The following is a 24,096-nucleotide window of genomic DNA, read 5'->3' as shown; positions in this document are numbered from 1 at the left end:
GAACCTTTGCGTCTGCCGATATACATGTTGTACAGTCGTAGGCTAAAATTGAAGTGAGATGTGTGCATATCCTTTTGAATCACACATACGGCCTATACCACATAAGTCGTTTCGATAAAGAAAGCATAAAACACGTCTCGTGTCAACATGATGGATGAAAAGGCGGTCGTTAACAATGGGAAACACAGAATGACTGATAACGACATCCGCTTTTAACAGGGGGCTTGACATCAATGCCCATACAAAATGTAATCTAAAGTGCAGGTTTGTGACAGCACAGTTTGTAACACAGGATGTGGTGTCCCTACATTACATATATATAGAAGGCCCGCCTAGCAAGGCATTGCGTTCGCGTTGTGACAGTGCTATGGGAAGGCCACGTATAGTGAGGACTCCTGAAGAGCAGCGTGCATGCGATGAGCGGCGAACAGAGACGACATGGTGAACAACGGCGTCGTGTTCGTGCCACGGAAGAACATGGTGACCAGGACGCTCAGCGAAAGCACCAAGCGCGGCAGAATGATGATGGATGTCGTGAAGCCGAGAACGCGGCCAAGCGGCGAAGGTACGATGCAACGAACCATCTCAAGTGGGCAAATTCTAAATTCAAAAAGAAAATGTCTCGACGCAGAATTTGGATTTAGTTGTTCCGCGTGTGATCGACCGTGGTTCCAGGTTAAGTGAATTTCACTTGTCTCTGGTCCACTTTTTGCAGGTGCACGAAGTAGCGGCGCTAGCCAAGTGGCAGGCCATCTAAACGTCTTTGGATAATAATTAGTTAAAGTGCGCGTAAGTGTCGCCATGAGAACAGTTCCAAGCCACCTCGCAATGGGCAATTTTTCTAGCTGTCGTTTATAGTTCCGCTGTCCAGCCACGTGCACAGCGTGGATTGGAGCCAAAGTTTTTTTTTTTTTTCTGGCATTTCACGCCCATAGATATGCACTCGTAATGGACGGCAATCGAACTCACGACCTAGGGCTCAGCAGCAGGACTCTATAGGCGCAGCGCCACCGTGGCAGGTTTATTGATCATGTCCCTGAGCTTTTGTATTTGAATAATGAATCGCTTCGTACCAGGTGAATAAGGTGAGGTGAATGGGCAACATGATTCAGTTCGCTATATCCCCACCTATAAAGCACAATACACAGGGTGCATTTCTTCCTTTCTCTTTTTTTATTAACTATACACAACTTTAAAAATTGCCGCTCGCAGGTAGCACAGTTTTAGCCCTTGAGCTGGATTACTCCACGAGGCGGACATTACTGGCACGAAAAAACTGAAATGCATATTGGATTAATTACCAAAATTTATGTAATTAACTTTTTTAACTCACTACTTTACGACACATGTTGTAATTTATGAATTGTAGCCGGTGATTTTGCACTCACGTACCGCATTTCTGTGGGCGCGATAGCCACCGTGTGCTTAGATTTAGGTGCACGTTAACGAACCCCAAGTGGTCCGAAATATTCCGGAGTTCCCACTACGCCGCGTGCCTTAATCATATTGTGGGTTTGGCACGTAAAACCCCATAATTTAATTATACCTTTTGTGCTTTACTGCAAAATCGGCGTTCTGAAAAAAAAAAGTAAGAGGAAAAGCCGTGCACTCTTAGAGCAAGTTTACCAGCGCACATATCGAAACCGAGGCCATCCTTAGAATTCGTTCTAAGTGGATATGTCTTGCCAAGTCACCAACTAAAGTTCGTGAAGTGCAATATGTGCCGTTAAGAAATTAGTTGAAAAACTTCATTAGTGAAGTTTTGTTATTAGTGACTTATGCATTTCGACTTCATGTGCAGGTAATGTCCACCTCTTCGAACACTAATCTAGGATTAGAAGCGTGCTATCTGCCATAGGCAATTTTTCGAAATCTTGTATCATCCTGGGAAAAAAAAAACAGACTTCGTACTTCAGTTCTTAGAAAGAAGGGTGAGGATGCTTTCAACTGGCTTCATCATTAGAAAAGCCCGAGTACTACCTTCCAACTCACTGTTGCAATTTTTAAGGGCAGCAAAATTGGACAAGCGGCTGTAGCCTGAACAGAGGTTTATAGTGCTGCAAGTGCTACAGTGCTGTGCAGTGACGGTATGCAGTGACAGTGACCGACTGTGATTGTATGTCTATGCTCCTTTCTTTTTTTATCTCTACTTTGCTATCACTTTACCTCCCCCTCCCCTCATTCCCAGCGTAGGGTAGCAAACCGGATCTTCCCATCTGGTTAGCCTCCCTGCCTTTCCCCTTTCTTCCATGTCTTTCTCTCTCTCTCTCTCTCTCTCTCTAGCTTCCATCTGCTAGAATATTAGTCAGACTAGACTACCAGCTGTCCTGTCACAGTAGAGGTGATTAAGCCTGACGTTTTGGTGCTTCAAGAAGAGAGAGAGAGAAGGGAAGAAGGAAAGGCATGGAGGGTAACCAGACTGAGTCCAGTTTGCTACCCTACACGTGGGGTGGGGAATGGGGAGTGAAAGAGAGAGAGAGAGAGAACATGAGTCTATACCGCACTTTCACATGCACTAAGTTAGGTGCCAGACTACAGACATCCGGTACTTCAATAAGCTAGTGAAAGGAGTACTTTATGTACATATCGGCGCTGAATGGTCTTTCAGGCAGCGAAGGTGGAGTTCTAACAAGCAACATTTTCTTTCTCTATCCCTTGAGGATGCCATTACCAAGCTGCAGACAACTAGAGCCCAACGTGGCCTTTGTTATTGTCCGCTTTAAAAACCTTCTAGCAGGCCTGTGAGACTGCAGAATCACTGACGAAAGACCAGCGTATGGCTGCCACATTTTACTCTAAAAGAGGCTCCTGCCCCCATAACGCACCGCATCCTTTGGACAGTTATTTCAATCCTTAAGCTCGCTGTAGGCCCGATAACACGCTGTCTAAATCTATGACGTCATCATGAGTTGGTGTGCGGACTTCAAGGCCGCATCACCACCCGTATTTTAGTTGTTGCGCCTTTTCTCGCTTGCTTAGCATACTCCCTTGGTAACAGCAGCTGTCTTGTTAATGTAGAAGACCGATTTACTATTATATCTGAGCCTGCTTCCCCCTTTACTGTCTTTTGAAGCTGCATTCAGTAGGACGCTTTAGCGTAGCCCGCAGAATAATCCCCATTTCCTTTTTTTTTGCCTTCCCGAATTTTCCCCTGCCCGTATATTCGGCGCAATATGTTCTGTATTTCTGGAACACGTCATTTCAAACCATCGCATATTTTTCATGTCGTTGCTGTTTTTGATTTCTCCGTGATCTCAGTGCTTCCTCTCTCCCTTTCTTCCTCTTTCTATTCCCCTTTCCCCCACCCCCAGTGTAGGGTAGCAAACCGGATGCTGTTCTGGTTGACCTCCCTGCCTTTCCTCCCCTTGTTTTCTCTCTCTCTCTCTCCGTGATCTGCGCGATGCCCTAATTCGTGCGACGTTGATAATCTCTTCGGCTCCTACAGTTAACCCTCGTCTTTAAAAGTTTTCCTGTGCATCACACACAACCCTTCCCGCAAGTTAACCCTGCAATATTCCGTTGCGATTCGGCATTTAATTCACTAGCCGCGTATACTCGCTCAGTTCAAAGATTTTTTTTAATTAGTTGATTTCTTTTTCGCAATCAGTCTTCCCTTCAAGCTTACGACTGGCTGCGCTTTAATATGAACGGGACTAAATAACAAACGCACACTCTCATCATGACAAAAATAGGTAGGCGCAAGGACAGGTCAGCACGAAAAAATCGCTAGACATTGAAATTAGCTGAAATTCCCTACAGGGTGTCCATTCTCAAGAAACACGAACACTGCGGGACGTAAACTACAAACAAAACAAAAACAAAAGTAAAAAACATGGCGGGTGATGCGGTCAGACTTGGGCGCGTTGCGGAATTTAATTACAGCCGCGCGCGCGGCTGTGCCCGCGCCAAAATCTCGAGCTGCCTCCAAGACGGCGTGAGGGAGGGGAAGAAAATCCCAGGAAGAACACGCCACAGACCAACATACGAAACCCCTTTCTCCCTAGAGGGCGGGGGAGATGGGGAGAGGCCAGTAGGAGAGGGGTCGCAGAGAAAGAGAACGTCGTCGGCGACGACGCGCAGCCGGCGAACGCAATCGCGCCTCGGCGCGCCCGCGTGCCAAGGGGCCGAAGACCACCCGGGGTTCGAACTTGCGTTAAGTGGATTAGAGCCTCGACTTCTTCACCGGCCTCCCCCCTCCCCTCCTCAAAGCCTCGCACTTACAGCCTCCACCTCGCTTCGTCTCGTGCCTCTGGGCGCCGACCGGCAGCGGTCGGTCGCTTAGCGATACAGAAGACCCGTTATGCGCGCACGTGAGGAGAGGGAAAAAGAGAGGGAGACAGAGGGGGAGACACCTCCGCTCCCTATTTTTTCCGGCCGCCTTCCCGCGGGGCCATACGGACGCTTTTAATTGGCTTAATTAATCAACGCCCTCATCCTCTTGTATCCCTCTTTTCTCCGCGCTTCTTACCCTCCCCCTCCTTGCCCTTTGGGGAGGCGACGCTGGAACCACAACAAGCTAGCCGCGGCGTCGGTGTCGAAGGCGCGCGGCGTTTAGCGCCGAGAGCGTCACGCGGAGCGTTCTCGCGTTGGTTCCGCGCAGGCAGCATGCGATGCTCGCGCCAGTCGGCGACCGGGAGCCCGAAATAAGCGGCGGCTGCCGGGTCCAGTGCTGAGTGATGACACGAGTCCTCACTCTGCCTTTCCGTACCCCCCCCCACCCCCTTTTCTCCCCACGTCCCGACAGCGGACCCCTGAACTGCGTTCGCGAGATGCCTAAATGATTCACGATAATTACGGCTTAACAACGCCCGCTCACTCCATGCAGCCACGCTTGCGCGCTGACAGTGAGCTCGGCACAGAAGCGACGGCGGCGGCAGAAAATGGAGAGACTGCAAGTTGCCCTGCGTTCTTCGTTCCATCTCTCACTACGCTTGCGTTTGTTTCTATTTTCCTTTCTTTCTTTGTTATTTTCTTTTTAACTTCTTCTCTTCAGTTCGCGCATTTGCATGTCAGTTTGAATGGGTAAGAGCACGTCGGAGAAAGAGAGAGAGAGACAGAGGACAGACGGGTGAAGTCGACTGGGCTCCGCGCCACGAAATGAAGTGCTCGCTCGGACGAACGGCTGCAAACACTTGCCGGATGTGCGGTCGTCGGAGCGTAATAACGACGTCAGATTGAATGCGCGGCGCGCGCGATTCAGCGGGTGTGCGTGTGTGTCCGCGCGCGAGAACCTTCGAGGCAAAGTTTAGGTGCCAGTTTGCTCCAAGTGCTAGGCGGCTATAATGCCGCGCCCTGCCTGTGCATGAAGAAGACCGCACCGGCTTATACAGCGCACACGGATCGGGCGGCCTTTCGTCGGGCTTTGCTCGCGCTCGCAGTCGAGCGGGCAAGCACGCGCATGTGGGCGTACGTTTGTGTTTCTCCTCGCGTGATTCCGATTGAGTACTGACCTATTTCGAGCAAGAAGGACATTGTCCTGTTGGAGGGAACATTGAAGCCGTTTGTAGCAGCCAGCGTAGTCACCGAGAGGTTTGTTTTCAAGTGTGTGCTCAAAAAGTATCAGCTTCGGCCAAAGGGAGGAGCACTGACAACGTCTGCAAAGTTTAACGATGCGCTTGATCTGTTTCGTTTGCGGTCTCTTCTCATGGGATTCAGCCACAGGGATGCTTGCCTAGCAATTCAGGAACTAATCGTAGAGTCCACACGATAAATTGTGTCTGTTGTGTCGGCGGAAGCAGAACGTAGCGGCCGAGCGTAGACGAACGTTTTAGTTAGCCACCAACTTAACAGTGACGCGTGCGGACTTACCGATTCTACAATACAAGCAAGAAGAGCCACGCGAGCTTGGTTACCGGCGCTTTTAAGGACAATAAAAAGGTGATAAGGCGTGCGCCACTACAACGTCGCAAGCCTAGCTGGAGCGCCATCGCGTACATGCACGCGACATCGTATCTTTACGATCACAGGGGCATATCAGTATCTTCCCCTGCTTTTGTGTGCCTTTCTTTATTCGAAAGCTTGCCCTTAGGCATAATACAAAACACGTTAAAAGTACACGAACAGATTTGACTCGCGCAAAAAATCTAAAAGTGAACAATGGGCGACCAGGACGAAAGCCTGTTGCCCGGAGGTGACGGAGACGGCTTAGATGAAGTCCCGGGCACGTCCACAGTAGGTGTTTCACTGTCACAATTTGTATTTTTGAGTCGCAAAATGGGCACGATGCTCCGTAAGGACCATGGTACTGTTGTGGACAGAGATCGGTCACAGACGGGGTGAAAACCACCCCGACACGCAGCCTCCTTAACGTAACCTCCTCTAGGTGGGTTAACCTACCAGGGAGGTATACCTCCCACACGGAGGTATGAGAGCTAGTGTCGGAGCTCGTCGGAGGTTTTTGTTTTCCCGGATCAGTCGTTCACAGGCGTCTTCAAGAAAATGTGGAAGTGGGTATGCTGTAATCTGTGGGCGGGTTGCCATATCTACTTCAAGGAGACCCGGCAGGGCTGCTCGAGGCACCCACTGGACGCGTACGTATCAGAACATTCATGCTGGCCGCAAAACGGTGAAGGCGATCTGAGAGTAGAGTGGACCTAGATACCCTACGTATGTCGTGGATGGCTTGAGTCGAGTCCGTGCGAATGATGAGTTGACAATATCGAGCAGCTTGAACAGAAGGGAGCAACGCGGACAAGCCGTCTCGTATGACGGCAAGCTTGGTGGCGCAGGGTCAGCAGCATACGAGCACGTATGGCCTGCCTCTGTTATCAATGGGCACCAGAGAGCTTTTTGAATCATGGTGGCATTAACACTGGCATCAGCGTATGCTACAGGAGTCGCATCGTCTTGATTATCATCGGCGCGACGAAGGTGTGCTATACAGACGACCAACCGGGCTATACAGACGAGCAAGAGGCTTATTGTCACTTAATTGTACCCCATTCCACGGAGCTTCATCAGGTCTCCTAGAAGCTGGATTATCTATTTCATGTCTCATGTACCGGGCCAGTGAAGCATCCTATCGCTACAGGAGATGTTCCCTTTCGCCCGCTCTGCTCAGTCGAGGCGCGCTCGTGAAGTGTTGTCGCAGCCAATGGGAATTTGGGTGCCATTTTTCGCTTATCCAGACGACGGACGCCGGCTTCTTCGCCCAATGGGCCATTTGATGCTTTCGCATCAATACAGACGCTAGAGTCTTCACATCATCGTTGATGCCGCCGGCGTTGTATACTGTCGCGCTGATGGGGCATGTGCAGGTTTCGTGCCTTGGATTACAGTGCTTCTTGATACGCGGGGTCTGTTTTATTGCAAAAAAAAGCAACGAAACGAAGCGGACGCGCCGTCAGCTCTGCGCCCAGCCGCCTCGGTGGGGGAGGAAGTACTGCGGCCTTCCGCTGCATGGGATGAGCGCAGCACCTATCAGCTTGCGCACTAGCGTTCCTCGCTGAGCTGTTCTGTGCATGCTTCGGTCTGAGTAGCATAGGAATGTCAAGCTAGCGTTATGTAACGTTTCAGTGGGTGCTGACCAAAGCCGACGGTCTCCCGTCGCTCTTCGCTTGCCTCATGATGGCGCTCATGACGCCAGGCTGCTTTACAGCGTTCTGGGACGCAGTGGTAGCTAGAACATCGTACCTTGTGCCCAGCAGGCGCTGTCTCGCGTGCTGCTTCGCGACAGCATGACGGCCCCGCGAATGAATAGAACCATGGTTAAAGCATCGTCCGAGGAGGTCAGGCGCAACGCTAAACCTTGCTATCGCTGTCAGTGCTACGCCTCCTCGTGGGGAAACTCAATAATTTTTAGCTTTCGTGATACTGATGCGGAGTGACGTAAACTTACGAAATATGCGCAGGAACTTGACGGGAACATTGTACCAAGTTGTTCACCCGAACACATTCGCAGTAAAATGTACCATGTAAATTTTGTTGACTTTTCGTATCAAATGGTCTTTTCGCACTGTAAATGCATTGCGAAAGTTTCATGAGCTGCGTTTCGCTTTATTTTTTGAATCGCTACGGTGGCGTGCTTTGTGAGGTACGCCGGGCCTTTATGGGAGCAAAACAGGATGCAGGTCATCAAATGTATATGCTATATTTCGGAGCTTTCTAAAGCCAAAAGTCTTGCAGTGAAGAGGCAAGCAAAACTTTACGAAAGACCCCATAACCTTCTGGTAGCAAAATTAGCCTTTTAGTGGGAAATATTCTTTATTAGGGAGCTGTTCTTCCTGTTAAGGTGTGCAACTTCACCAAGTAACGTGGAAAGGCTCTGATATTGCTTTCAGAGGCGCGCGCGATGGAAATATATTACTGATTCAGATATAGAGGTGATATTTTATGATGAATGCAGGCATTCAAGATAAAAACATTCAGCATTTGTTTCAGTGGTAACGTAAACATTCTCAACAGACTGGTGGCATTTCCTCGAATGAGAGTCGGTTCTCGCATTACAGCCCTGTTGTATGACTTGATGGGTGACATCTTCGTTACAATTTTCTGACTTTCCAAGAGATGGGGTCTACGTCAGGTTCCCCAATCTGCATTCCCCTACATTTATTGCATAACTTATCTCGATTGGCAGAGGAATATGCATCGCCTTTTGCTGTTTTCTGTTTCCTCCCACCTATTTTTCAATTTGTAATAAAATCATGCAAAAAGTATTAGTTTTTTATATAATATTACTCTTATATGGAAATTGTTTATTTATTTACCTTAACTTACTGTAACACTGCTCGCTATTTTATTGACTGAGAAGACGAGAGCATCGCTATCTTTGTAGGCAGGAAGGAAAGAACCAGGAGAAGTAATTGCAATGTTGATGTTTTCTTGTTATTTTTATTACCTGCAACCATCTCTGAAGTCTTGCAGCCACAACAAAATATTTTCGCGGAATACACGTAAATAAAAACATCGTATTTGCTTCGAGGACAAGTGCTCCCCTCTGCCATACACATAGGCCCAGCGTACTTCACAAAGTACGCCTGAATTCATTTTCTTGCGAGGCTATAAATATACATTGTATATGAAATGCCGTGCATGCATCGTTTACGCTATGCTTTTCTAAAACTCACGCACAAACTTCAGCTTCGAGAAGCATATGCTATGCTTGACAAAAGATAAAGAAGTTGCATGTACAGCAGCACCTGCGATGATTAGCACTTCGTTATTATTGACAATGAACAGGTCAAATACATCATGCTGCAGACAACAACAACAACAACAAACTACAATGTGGTCGTCAATTGGTGGGAGCCTTCTCAGCAAAACGGCGTACTAAGCAACACAGTATGTTTCGTGTTTAATTATTTAGTGTTGAAAGCCGTACTCTACTTTCAAAAGCACGCTGGGTGCTAATAGGTTAAGAGAGGTGAGCGACAAAGCTAAGATGCCGTGAGGGAAGTATATCAAATCTAAATGAATGAAGTAAATGATCAACAGTTTGTCACCAGCAGGCGCCATTGGGATGAACTCAATGCCGTGAGCTATCGGGAGTAATATTGGCCTGAAATGCAGTTTCGAAGAAGTCAACGTTGCAGTCTTCCACAAGCTTCGTAACCCAGTGAGGTTGATCAATTGATATCTAAGAAATAGTACGATATTATGATATGCAGGAAAGAAATGTTTGTCATCCTAACCACGCGCTTCGCGGCACTTGTTGAAAACAATTTCTTATGGCTCATCGCATGCACCGTAATCAGTAACTGCATGAAAAACGTTATACCTTGACTGCGCGAGTGATGTTTGGCGCCCTCCGAATGCAAGATTATCTGGTTCCTTTCTCGCGTTCCTCTTGAACCTTTCTTTTCTTTCCTGGCGTACACATTGCGATTGCCGCAATAAATACCGTCAATACGTCGTTAGCGCTGTGCCTTGCAGTTTTGATATTTTTCTTCTTTCTCACGTGGCCCGCGCAGTCGGTTGCAAAAGTTTTCGGGACAAGAGATTCGCGAATAAGCTGAATTCCCGCCAAGCCTCGGGACACCTAGCCTCGCACTCGAAGTTTCAACCTGTAGTATTTTTTTTACGAACTATACTCGGTGCTTGGCTAAACTAGAAGCGCACGTCGTAACAGAGCAGAATGTCACGATTGTCGCGGACGATTTGTGCCCCGCAAACTCAAGATGGCGACTGTATACGGGTCGGCACCGATACCCAGCGGAATTGGAATGCATTATGTAACCGCGAAAACGACAACGGACGAAGAAGGAAACACACAGGACAAGCGCTTGTCCTGTGTGTTTCCTTCCTCGTCCGTTGTCGTTTGCGCGGTTACATAACGCATTCCAATATCGACCACCACCTAGCCCACCTCTCCCTGTTAAATGTGTTGCTCGGCGGAACCTGACTGAGCGTTTTGTCCGCTCGTCGCAGATCAGCGGCATCATCACGAACACGGGCCACGGCGTCATCTTCCGCGTCTCGGACAGCCTGGCGCCGGGCCTCGCGGTCAACATCTCGGGCGGCCCGCTCTCCTACCAGTACCGGTTCCACGAGCTGCACATACATTACGGCCGCTCGGACGACCGCGGCTCCGAACACACCATCGCCGGGAAGCCCTTCCCCGCCGAGGTGAGCTTGGGAGGGGCTTTCTCTGGGCGCGATTGGAGAGGCTGCCTTCCGCGTTTAACCGTGGCATGGCATTAAAGAAAAAGTTTTTCCCGTGTAGTTGTTTGAGCTGGATTAGTCAATCACGCTTCCGGAATACCAAAAACGTCGTTCGTATCGTGCCAAATAGTTGTTGTTTATTAAACTACGAGACTCTGGGAAAGTACGCCACCGAAGGGTGGCTTTCTTTTGATGATTGGTAGATATCGCAAAAGTAAATAAAATAAGATTAAGCAAATATAAACATTTCGAAAGCATATTTAGCGCCAGCGAACAAGGACAGAAGGGAGACGACACCACAATGCGCTCCCTTCTGTCATTGTTCGCTGGTGCTAAATGTGCTTTCCAAGGTAGTTTACCAACACGCCCAACAAATGGCAATGCTGGAATATAAACAATGTGCGAGAAACAAAGACAAAGAAAGAAGAAACAAAGGTAGAGAGAAAAGAAAGTAGAGAAGGAATAAGCTACCAAGCAACTGAAGCATATTCTTCGACTATGTGCATAATACGAGCAGTCTTGGTAAACCAGAAAACGCTCCAAGAACAAGAACGGGTGGCGACTCTATCTTCAAGTTCCCGCAACAGCATCACATGACATCATATATTTTGACAACGCTTTCTCAGAACTCGGATAAACAAGGATTGAATTGTGTTCCAAAGTAGCGGAGAACTCAACCTAGCAAGTTTAAATAACTGTTTTCCTTTGTAGCAGAAAACAATCCAGATAAAGAAACTACCTTGAAATTCATGACGTCAGACTGATGCAACACCACGGTTGGGTTCGCGCGCGAAATAATTCGAAGGAACCTTGCATTTCATTTTGTCCGATATTAACTAGTCTTGTCTGCGGAACCAATATAAATAGTCCTAAAAATATTTCGCCAGTCTAAATTGATTTCATGCTTTCTGCACTATGTTTGTATACAGCTAATAACTATTTTGTACATTAGCTTTGCCTAAAAGTATCAAATAAACAAAACAGTTAAAAATAAGTAAATAAAGACAGCATGCGTGAATTCGAGGATTGACTCGTGCGTCTTATATTGGAGACATTAAAATATTATTTCTAATACTGACCGATGCAGACATCCACATTCATTTCTTGACAAAAACGTATCTGATTATCCATGCGCTATGCAAGGTATGTTCAACTTACACAACGCTTTATTCCTTCTATCATTTTTTTTTCGTTGTGGGTTTGCTTTTGTTGTCTTATGTTGAATTAAAGAGTCATTAGTATATAGCTGCTCTAGACCGCTCAGAAAGTTCAATGCTGAGTTTGTCCGAGAAGTGAGACTCAAGCAAACGATGATGAACAAACGACGTGACTGTCGCATCGTCTTGTGCCGCAAACGTTGTCCAGTTTAAGGAGAGTGATGGCAAAATTTGTGTCCCGTCTTGTAAGGTACAGGTGGACTGGATTATAATGACTCGGTTAAGATTAAACACTGCTATTTTAATCCGCTATTGGTGTCCACACATGGCTGTCAACTACGTGTACAGACTCGGTTAAATGCAGCGAATATCAAACACTACATTCACCCTATGTTTAGCCAAAATGTGTAGAGACCAATAAGGCATTAAAATACCAGTGTATGTTTTCGATCGAGTCTTTCTAATCCAGTCAATGTGTGTATGCCTTACCAGGAAAAACAAATGGCCCTCGATAAAGAAAGTGAAGCCTTCTGAATTTAGCACGCAAGTACATACAAACGTTTACGGCTACTCACATGAGAGAGCAGCCGACGTTCGAACTGGAAGGGGAGCTCATCACGTGACGACGACGTCACGCTTGTGCGTGGAATGCTCCCTACGGAAGTGTAGCCCTTTGTTCGGGAAACGTGAAAGGCTTATATCCACTCCCCAGAGAGGGTTGGGGAGTCTTACAGATTGGGTCCGCAGCTAGCTGACGCTATCGTATCGCCCAGCGTACAGAAACATGCAAAATTGAATACAAGAATCCAAACGGAGTTTATACATCACACACGCGCTATGTCACAGACATCATATCAAGCTACGCTAAGCCGCTTGAGTGCGCAATTTCTAAAATTCTCTGCTAGCTTTCATGCCTTCGGTCAAGCATCTGATATGCCGGCGCGCGGCCTATTCTCTACTTGCAAAGTATGGAGGGGGCCACCACCGCATACGATATCACGATAGTATTTCCCTTTATCCCGTGGTTCAGTGCTTCCCAGTATGAATGCAACTAGAGACAACTATAGAAAAATTATATCAGAGATTTCAAATGTGCCGATTCACGCGAAAATTACTGGGAAACATACCTTTCAAAGCTCTTGTGTCAATGTGAGTGAAGCAGTGGAATTCGGGACCTTATATGAAATATAAGGATGCCCTGACCGTGACTTGGTGTCCCGGGCCATTTAATTGTTTGTTTAGTCATCTATTAATTATTTGATTATCTTTAAATAAATTATTTATTGTCAGCCTGTACTTCTGCATACATGTGCACGTATTGTAGTTATAATGCTGATTAACTCTGTCCTCGCAATGCTTCCTTGGCCTTCTTTTTTTCGGTTACAGTTATCATTGTTCTACTTTCTTATTCAACAGCATTCTAATCATTGGGTTCGTTCGAGAGTATTACGCGGTTAGTGGACGATGTTGCAGCTCATCAATCGTAATACGCTCTACGATAGCACAGGAAAATGAATTACATTGTTGAACGAATCGTGAGAAAAAAATATTTTGAAACATTTAACAAAGCGATGAATTGTGCTAGTTGGTGAGCGTTCACAGTACTTGCGCTATGTACGGAACACACTATAACGGGGACAAGATGAACACTGGCTATAGGAACGAATGCACAAACTGGCACGGAGGAGCGCAATTCTGTTTTGAAACAGCTTGGTTCGTGCGAAATATATATGGACTTTAATTTTTGAGTGTTCAGTTCTTGATGAAGTTGCAGGGTGCGGGTTGCAAGGAAGTTGTTGTTGCTGTTATGACCTCTACACATAGCTCATATCTCATGATTTAAACCACTTTTCTTCTTTAATGATGCAGCGACCTTATTGATAAGCTGTAGCGAATGCAGATTCAGCAGCTGCGGCATAGCGGCCACCGGTGATGCCGATCGTGTAATCCGATAAAATGAAGCGATATGTGTGTTTTGAAGCGATGCTTTCATTGCCTACCGCTCCCAGCATGGTTTCGCGTTAATTGACTGTTTTTGATCATCAGTTTCTCGCCTGATAAGCCCGCGAGTCAGGCTCTAGCAAAACGGCTTACGCTGCAGAACTGCATGTAGACGTACAAAGTAATTGTCAGTGAGCGAAACTAAGTTCTGCGTATAAAACAATTTGAAAAAAATTCTGTGGTTGTCCGTGCCAAAGCCACGATCTTATTAAGAGGTACGCCGTAGTGGAGGACTAAGGGTATAGACGATGGGTATAGAACGCGAGTATTTAAATAGGTTTCGTATTTCTCTGTGTCCCCCCATACACCTCTTATGGTAATTCTTCCAACAAGCATCATACATCGTCTTCGTCAACGTGACGTTGCTGCGTCGATGTGTCACAGTGAGCATCCTCATGAACTGCTGTTTGGATTTCGGCATAGCTTGTGAACGGTGTCGCGCCCAAACATAAACATCGCATGATATTGCAGGCTGCATACGATGCAAATAAACACATGTGTGTTCGCATCGAATTAAGCTGTACATAATTTAATTACCCATTTCACTAATGCTTCGCTTCACATAGATTTCGATGTGCGCGCTGAATCTGCACATTTTTTGGCCTAACAATAACTCTGTTTCTTGTCAATACCGAAGGCCTGCTTCATAAAAATGCTGCTGTTTCCGTTCTTTTTTTTTTAAAATCAAGATCACATTTTTTTACATTCGAAGTTCTTTTTCTTAGCTTTATATTGGTGCAACTTTCTTAGCCCGAGATTGCGTTTTTCCAACGGCCAGGTGTACACACAGCTAACCTCATTCCAAAATTGACTCCTAAATTGAGGTAATTGAACACGGTGGAAAAACGGTACATAGTATAAACTTTTCTGGCTATTTTCTGCTTATAGGGGCCGCAAGCTCTTAATATTTTCATATCGCCGACCTAGAAGCGCTATCGGGCGTTTGCGTACGAGGCGTCAAGCGCGGTCAGGGCGTGAATATTTAGCTCTCAAGACGCGAAGTGGCGAGGAATCGGAGCTGCGTGTATTTTATGCATTTAAAGTGGCTCGAGTTTAGGGAACGCGCTTCCGTACGGTGGTTGTGCCTATCAGGCAACACGTAACTTCCGATGTGGTCTTTTTTTTTTTCGGCCGTAACAAACAAAAATTGATTGATGGTGTTTCTACAGCGCAAAGTTTTTTGCCAGTCGAGTAATTAATTTATCGACAAAGAGGAGCGGAAGCGCTCGGTATTATTGGAGTAAAAATGAGCTAGGGGGGCACAGTAAAAAAAAAAAAACGGGCGGTTGTTCCAAGGTTGTTCTGTGAGTTCTTTTTTTTTTTCTATCTAGTTTGTGAAAAGTAAAAAAAAAACAACAATTCGTGTTAATCCTACCTTTTCGAAAATTTATCTCAGATACTTATGTGGTTGGTTCGTTTAGTTCTAGAAAAAATGAAGCAGTACAGCTGTATTCGCCCCACAGTTAATAAACTAGATTTAGTCTAGCAACTTCAAGTGCTGCTGCGTCTAAGCAGGCTTCGTTATAAGAAATGCAGTGCAGCTAGGTGAGTTAAAAAAGCAACAACACTATGAGTATAGGCACGTTAACTGTGTAACAGCATCCGTCGATGCCGTTACTCTGTTATACACATCCATATGGTAATCTTCACATAGTAAGCATGGAAGACGGGCGAACAATCTCTCAAAACAAGGCCATGAGTTGCTACAACCAGTCTTCGCCGGAGTTATTCAAAGGCGAGAATTCTACCGTTTGTCTTCTCCTTGTTGTCAGCAAGACGAGAACTACCGCACTAGAATACGTAATGAACAGCGTGAAAAATGGATAACTATACTGAAACATAAATAGCCTGTTCTCACTGTATTCAAAGAATACAACTAGAACCGTGGCAGGGAGCACTACGTCGTGGCATGTGAACTAATTTTAAAACAAAAGCGAACACTATTAAAGAGATTCGCATTCCCCAACAACTACCGTATTCAATATCCCCGCATAATTAATTGGAACGTATGTACTTTCGTATAGGGTTCCAAGTGATCATGGGAAGTTACCGAGTTTTGTGGTTGGTTTGTTAAGTTCTAGAAATTAAGTAGTACGGCTGTCTTTACCCCACGGTATTTCGTTTAGATTTAGACTAGGAGCTCCAAGTATTGCTGCGTCTAAGCCGGCTTTTTAATAGGAAACACCGTCACAGTGTACTCAGGTGAGAGAAAAAACAACAAAAAACAACAACGCGCTAAGCATACGCACTGAATATAGGGTTTAGCACGCCTCTCGGCGGCCGCTATGGGAACTTCTAGCTCGAGGCGCGCGACGTGTGGTCTGAACTACGGTGGGAGTCTTCGGTTGGCCAGACCTAAACCTCGGCTGTTCCAAGTGTTCTCTGTGTCATGCTTGGAGGCCTTGGTTGAGTCCTGGAATTGACGTTGTCACGGTTGGGCATGTGGCATATAGATTTTTTTTTTTCAGTTTACAACTGACAGATGTCTTGACCACGTGTCTGAAGCTTACGACAGGCCTTATCAGTTTACATCCTTCTCGAATCCACGAAAAGAAAAGTAAAAAAAATGACACCACACTTTTTAAAGTCTCTTCCTCATACGAAATAGCCTGTTACAAACCTGAAAAGCCTATTGTTTGAGTAAATGCCACGTTCACATGCGCGCAGTGCCTTGTCTACGTGCAAAGAGAGATGACCGCCTGCATAAGGTCTTTTTTAAAGGTTCTAACGGCTTTTGTTTGCCATGACGAAAGGTAAATTTGTGAAACTGTTGACTATGGTCTTACTGCGTCCCAGGTTGCGACGTTCTGTCGTGAAATCCGAAAAATAGGTTGTGAGCATTCGTCATCGTCTTCGGTGACATAACCTCCTCTCACGGGTTAGCGTCCAGATTTTCGAAAACTGGTGGCAACTTATCGATTGAGCAATATGGTGCCTCGTGTATTCGGGCTCAATGCAAAACAGTTTTTTTTGTTATTGCATTGGCTATAATTCCGAAAATGATAAAAAGGCCAAAGTCCATGCTGATATGGACAATGGCTCTGTAGAAGATATATGATGAATGGCTCAGTAGAAAACGGGCTACTGAGTGAGAAAGAGGTGATATAAGAGGGGTGCGATTAGAGGTGCTGCTTATAATTCATTCGACTTCCGCTCATCAATCTTTTACGCCGTTCGACAACTACTTTTGTTCGGCAATATTAATCGTCATTCCTTTTAGATGGCAAACAATACCGATAGTGAGTTGTGCCTACCCGCAGCTCACTATCGATATTGTTGATAACTATGTGGCCATGGAAACGGCACTTTCTGAGGTGCACGGAGCACGCAGTGCTGTACAAAAGTTGCGCGGCGCAAAAAATTTCATGATATTTCGCATTCACTAGTAATCCTTGCAGAGAGTTACGCCGGCGGCCAGCAAAGACAGTGAACGCCGTCGTGAATTGCTTTGTGACAAATTTTTCTCGTTCTTCTGCCCCCTCCCCCTCTCGAGGGTAGCAAACCAAGGGCGGCAGCACGGTTAATGCTGGCGCCTTTCTTTTTCTCTCTCAGTCGCGCACTTCGCTGTGGCACTTCTTTGATACAAATGGCCTAGATAGAAAGATACTATAGGGTAAATAAAGCCGAATGGAATCGCAAATAAATGTGCGTGGCGAATCGTTCGCGGCTTGTGTAAACAAGGACAACAGTCTAAACACGGAGCAGGACACCCGCTGTTCACAATGACTGCATCCCTCCAATCTGTTGCTTCAGCGCTATTGCGAACGTGCTGATTATCCTGCTTGATTTTGTCCTCGCTATTTACAGAGCGCCGCGTAGCGTATACTGTGAATGTTTACCGGCTCGCTTGGACTTTGATTCTAATTCGTAAATCAGCGGGAGAGTTCAGCAGTGCGGATGCATGCAGGTATTGTCTAAATCTCATGGCAAACAACGAGGATTAGGTAAGTATGCACTGGCCGTTAAGGCTGCTCGCATTCAGTTTTATCGTGCGTTCTTTCGACTCCGCGGAACGGACCTACTGAGACGAGATGAAACCAAAATGGAGGCATCGAATGTTTAGTGATGTCGGCGCCATGAAACCTTGCGGGTTTCGTGACGAACTACTGGGTCACTGTAAGGCGCGTGTCCGCTGGTCACGTCGCCTACCGTATTTCGCTAAATCATCGAGAAACGTCTGTGGACCATTGAACCACGGTTATAGCGAATAAGCTGAACCCATACGTGATCTGCGTGGACAGTCTGGATGTAAGAGATAGAGCAGAAAGCTTCGTGGGTGACCCCCGTAGCTTAATAATTCTAGCAGTCATGGTCTTCGGCTGGCATAAAATGAAAATTTCTTTTCTTTCCTGGCACCACTGTCTAGCACTTAGGTCCCCGTGTATTAAATTTATTGCGCTTTTTTTTTTCAGGAACAACATGATTACCAATGCAGAACTGTTGCAGAACTATGCCCCCTGGTAACTGTATATTAGAGGTTGGGTTGGAAGTGCTTGCGATGCGACATATCCTCCTGTGTATTCATGTCTTTCCCATTGGCGCATGATATAGGTTCGTAACACCAGTGCTGTAGACTCGTTGCAACAGCAATTCGCAAGAGGCTAATGATTGGTAGTACTAAGCTGAACTACACTAAAGAGCTTCAAAGCTACGCGCGAGCACATGGCTATCAGAAGGATGCAAACGTTACGTTTCATGGGTAACTTACCTTTCACTTTGCGAATTTCTGCCTACCAGCACTTGTCTGACTAATTTTATGGATTTTTCACTCAACTAGAGCATCTAGCTGCGCAAAAAGATTACGAAAAGATATAACTTATCGCTACAGCCTCCGGCTAACTGCTACGCCTACATTGCTGACAGAAGAACGACCTAAAGTCAGGTCACACAGAAAGGTCACATAGAGTCTTACCGTTTAATTGGCAATGTCGTGCTAAATACGGCGGTTACTGTCTGTTCACTGGCAACATTGCAATTGCTCAGTCAAAATTTGACAGGCAGAAGAACACTTAAGAACGTCATGTACTGGTGGCTGCTATTAGATGGCCGAAATCGTAGTCTCCGCTTCGATGGAGGAAATAATTGTGACTTCGGTAACTTGCTGTCACTATACCTTCCAATAGCTCTCCCCCGTTTCAACCTCCGGCACCTGGACCTCTCCGCACGCACAAGCATTAGGCAGCCCTTCCCAATAATGCCAGCATGCGTGCTTTCCTCGTCGCCTCGACTACACTCGCCCCAGTTACGTCGAAAATTAAAACGTGCTACATTTTTTCCCTGCGATATTCGTACTTTAACAAGAGTTCATCGAGGTATGTTGTTTGTCAGACAGTACTGGGACTCAGACGCTGTGCTGGTAGTGGAATGTGACTCCCTCGCGCATAAGTAAACATTTGCTGTCGGCAGTCAGGTCATGAAATACTCGGTGAATTAAAACAGGAAAAGGGAGGAATTAAGAAAAGAAAAGCCGTTCACTTGCTCAGACTGCGCAGTGGAAAACGAGACTAGTAAAAGAAAAAGTATATCAAATTCCGTAGCAAACTTCAAAACACCATATCCCGTTCAAAATTAAACTTTCGACGTACTACGCATATACGACTTCGATTCAGATGTAAGCGATGTACCACGTAAGCTGAACTCGATGCGCTTGTCGGTACTACGCACAGTAGACTGTTGGCTTTGAATAGCGAGAAATGTACCGCACAAGCTCGCGTGCGCTTCTTTTTGTTATGTCCAGTATTTCGTCTCAAAATGCGGCGAAGTTGATCCGAAACGACCATTTAATCTACGAGGAAACCGTCGACGCCTTCATTATGTTCGAACACTGGAACGATAATTTGTCTCGCGCTTCCTGGTTTCGCATATACTGTACTTAAGCAAGTAACATGTTCGTAAGCCAAAACACACCACACACCACATGTCACAAACACGTGTCACCATGCAAGCAGTCACCTATAGCATACAACGGCAACAAGCTTCGTATGCCTGAATGCCAGATTTATGCAGCAATTTTTTTTGTACCTGTGCTTGGAGCCATAGCTTCAATCGTATAATACGTCGCCTATTGTAGCGCCTGTCCACTTGGTTTCTGTGAGCCCGTTTTCTAAATCGAACACTCAAACTGAGAACATGGTAGATTGTATAAAGGAAGCAGATAATGAAGCCAAGGAAAGCATACGGGAGATAAACCAAAGTTTCTTTATTGAGATGTATAAATAATAAGAAAAGGCGAAATTAACTTGAACGTAAAGAGAACTTGCCGCCAGTGTAAATCGTACGTAAAGTTAACTTACCGCCGGTGAAAGCCAAACCCACCGCACCTTTTCCATTACGTGTGCGATGTTGTGTAACAAAGGCGCCAGGGCAACGGCAATCCCTCGGTCCATTTATTGGGGTATTCTTCAGAATCAAAATTTATTGTTAGAAGTTGGGTCATACTACAAGCACTTCTTGTTGGGCTAGTTGGTAGCTGTTCATTATAAAATATGAAGACGCCAAATAAACTGACACACACAAGAGAAGAGAATGGGACAGGGCGCCTGTCCCGTTCTCTTCTCTTGTGTGTGTGTGTCTGTTTACTTGGCGTCTTCATATTTTATAATGAATATTACAAGCATTTACTATACAGAAGGATGTTCCATAGTCAAATACTGTATCGGGACTTCCTGTACAGGAACAGCTATGATAGTTGTCATCTCAAAACAACCGTAGCATATAATGACCACATTAACAACCAACACAGAAGCACAACCAACAAGAAAAGAACGTCAAGAGAGCAAAATACATAACTAATTGCAAAGGTTGAGCATATCTCACGGTAGCAAGAAAAATTGTATGGGGGAGAATACCAACAGTTTATTTATACGTTTATTTTTGTACTATAGCTGGCCCGGGGAGTGTCAGCCAGCGCTACTCGTGCAAATTATCTGCTCGTCCACTTTCATTTGCCTTCTCAAATTTATTTCGAGTTTCAATTACAATTGGAACCATAGTCAATTTCCCCTTCACTTCCCTTGGCTTAATTGTCTGCTGGCTTCATTTGGTTGCGACTAATAAAAAGCGAGCCCTTCGGTTCCGCTTCTTCTCGTCCCTGGTCAAGCAACCGTTCTGACTGACGTTACCGCATCGTGTACGTTCGACTTCAAATATTATTACACCGATGCTTTCGGCCAGCATACAGGAAAAGACTTGCACAGATTGAAGTACTACTGGAACGGCGGAGCAAAAAAATAAAGAATAAAATAAAAAGAGAGCGAGGAACGACTGTTCGTCGTCACTGGGGCGCTTGTAGTTGACTCGCGGCAAACTGAAATTCAAATGGGACGACGGGAGAACGCTCGAACAGGGGAGAGTGCCACCCACAGCCGCAAGTATTATTCCATCCGTGTTGCGGCGTGGGCGGAGCGACCAACAACACTCGACAGAAAAAGAACGCGGCGCGAGAGAAACAAAATCGAACCACTGAAGTGCGAAGAGACAAAAATGACTGCCGCTTCATTGAAATGCAGTGCGTAACGCGGCAAGTGCTGCCATCAATATTACATTCGCGCAACGTTCTCATCGACCTTTAGTCTCGGCCATGTTTTTGTTCGCCTTTTATTTGTCCCGAACGCTCGGCGCGTTCGCCGTGGTCATGTATATATATGTAAGTTCATGTTTTTTTTTTTAATTCTTACTTTGGCGAGGTAGAATCGTTTGGGTTGTTACTCGGGCCCCGTCGCGCTCGTGCGCTTGCGCCAAAAAAATCGACATCACGGGACGCTGTTCGGGGTCGCGCCAGACCTCACCACTCTACTGCCAGCTTCCGCTTTTCGGGTCACGTGACGGAGACGAGCGAGTCAAAAGTTCACCGCCGAAGTCCCGCATCACTGCTTACAATTTTTTTCCTTCTATTTTTTATTTGCTGGCTTTGGCGGATATACATTTATTTAGCAATTCTCTGACGCTCTCTTGTTCTCCTGGGCTCGTGCGTTTCGGGTTCTGAACGAGTTCTCCTCCACTGTCAACTTTCTTTTTTTTTTATGTCGCGATCGATGCCAATCGACGGCAGGGCACTTCGATTGTCCGCAACATTGAGGAAGTGCGCGACGGCTCGGCCGGTGAGACGTCGAGGTTTCGCCGGTGATTACGCATTGGCGTGATGTTTTCACCAGTCATATGAACTTGGGAACAATTCGACCTCTCGGCGTTGCTCAATTGTTTTTTCTCTCTCTTCATCTCTCGCTGTCGCTCGCAGAAGGGTGCCATCAGAGGCACTGCGCAATCGTTGAAAGCGCGCTCGACGCCGCGTACTGTGCACTAAACTCAGCGCCGCAACAAAACTGCGCCAACTAAAGGTAGAACGACCGTGGCCAAAGTAAACTAATCAAAGTTGTACTGAATAGCTGCTGCCATTGGCTCTTGTTGTTATTTATTTTCCTTTTTCACTATAAGGCGGGAAAGTTGCTCAGAAAGTTACCATTAAAAAAACAAACCAAAGAAAATTCGCGCGAATGACAACTCAGCAACAGTAACGGCAGGAGCTGTACTACGCACAGCTCAGTAGTATATGGTAATGCTTGCTATATTCTGTTGCGTAATTTGTAGTTTCGATCACTATGTCAATTCTTTTTTTTTTCCCATCCTGCTTGGTCTTCGGAATGCAGGATGTACCAAATGAAAATAACAATTAAAAAGTTTGCGTCTCTGTGGTGCGTGTTTGCGTCCTCAGAAGTGTTTTATGATGGAAGTGGTAGCATTGACTTCTTGTGATAGCTGATTCTGATGTTGAAATGGGCATTCGAAGGCACTCTTGGCACTGTGGGCGCACAAAAAAACAAAAATAATGCTGCCTATCTTCTCATTTGTGTACAGTTATCAAGCAGTAACAGCGACAAGTAAAGTTTGAATCGTTTCGCGCAACTGTGCTCTTACCTAGTCTTTTATCGGTGTCGTGCTTAGTCACCGTTCGATCTTGACATTGTTGGCGCTGTGATTCAGCCTCTTTCGTGCCCATTGCAGAATCTTGGTGCCTGTGGTGTTGGAAATTCAGTCGTCAAAACAGCGCTGCAGAGATGTCATTTAGAAGGTTTTCATTTTGCGTCTGTGTATTAGACGAGAGAGAGAGAGAGAGAGGGTAAAAGACAGGCAATCCCCATTTGGGAAAGAGTTGAGCACCAGAGAATGGTCCCAAAATACGACTAAAATGTTTACGGCAAGTATGTCATCTAATGGCGAAAAGTGTTTGTGCCGTCTCGACAGGGGTGACTCTGTCACGTCAGCGAAACGTCAGGTGTACGTCAAAAATTTTTGTCAATATGACACAATCGACGTTGCTCCGATGACGGATTGTCAAAGTACAGTACAGAAATTTCTGTCGCTTCAGCGGAAACTTCTGGCGTGACTGCAGCAGTACATTTCAAGACGCGACATATATTTCTTCCGAGAGGGCGAAAGCTTCCTGCCTTGTTTTCGTCTGAATCTACCAACGCATACTCATACTTCATGTATGCTTCGTAAATACTAATCACAACCCTTCGAATCCAACGGATAATGAAGCCGAGGAAAGCATAGAGAAAGTTATCTATGTTTTTTTTTATTTCAAGTGTATAAATGACAAATTGAAGAGAAACGAAAGTGGACAAAAAAACAACTTGCCGCGAGTGGGAGCCGAAACCGCAACCTTCGCATTATGCGTGCGATAGAGTAACAATTGTGTTACGGCGGCGACTTTATTGACGTCGATTTTCTTCGGTATTTACGTGTGTGTCACCATGGGAGGGTTAGTCAGAGCCACTCACGTCATCGCGGCGGATGTGAAACATCCTTTTTGATCGATGGCGCCACGTTGTACGTGAACTTTATGAGAAAGCACCTGACCAATAAACCCCTCGTATGCTACCTGAAGGCAGCAAACCGACCGGATTCGAGATCCTCTCGGGTCTCGGTCAAAGGTCTAAAATATAGTGGTAGGTGCGCATATGAAAGACTCTTGAAAGTTTCTATGTGGTACGCTTGCAAGGAGGTGCCCTGTCGTACGTCACACACGTTTTAACTCGGCTATAAGGTACTTTGTGGCCATGAGTAAATAGCACATTGCTGGGCAGTGACCTTAGGGTAGATACTGCCTGGTTTATCAGAGTGGACACGTGAAAAGAGAGAAGACGATGTGCATAGCCTCGGGCATCTTCGGTCGCATTACTATATGCAGCGAAGTAGCAGAACGATGAGGCGCCGCCGTAATGTTGTTGGCAGCTGGCACCGCCAGCAGCGATGGGCGATTCGATACGGTCAACAGTAGTGCTTATAGACTGTAATGGGTAGTGCATGTCGACTAGGGATTATCACTAACATGCAGACA

At 46.0% G+C, this 24,096-nt stretch overlaps 1 protein-coding gene across 1 annotated transcript in view; it reads left to right on the top strand.

Annotated features, from left to right (window-relative positions):
• CARPB (Carbonic anhydrase-related protein B) overlaps positions 1-24,096 on the top strand; it is a 246,824-nt gene that overhangs the window by 150,295 nt on the left and 72,433 nt on the right. The window contains exon 4 of the mRNA XM_050183355.2: positions 10,366-10,563. Coding sequence (XP_050039312.1) covers positions 10,366-10,563 — 198 coding nt within the window. The remainder of the gene's footprint in view (positions 1-10,365; positions 10,564-24,096) is intronic.

The sequence above is a fragment of the Dermacentor andersoni genome, chromosome 4 (genome assembly GCF_023375885.2).
Source record: "Dermacentor andersoni chromosome 4, qqDerAnde1_hic_scaffold, whole genome shotgun sequence".
In the NCBI taxonomy this organism is placed as follows: domain Eukaryota; kingdom Metazoa; phylum Arthropoda; class Arachnida; order Ixodida; family Ixodidae; genus Dermacentor; species Dermacentor andersoni.
This window is presented reverse-complemented; position numbering and strand designations above follow the sequence as displayed.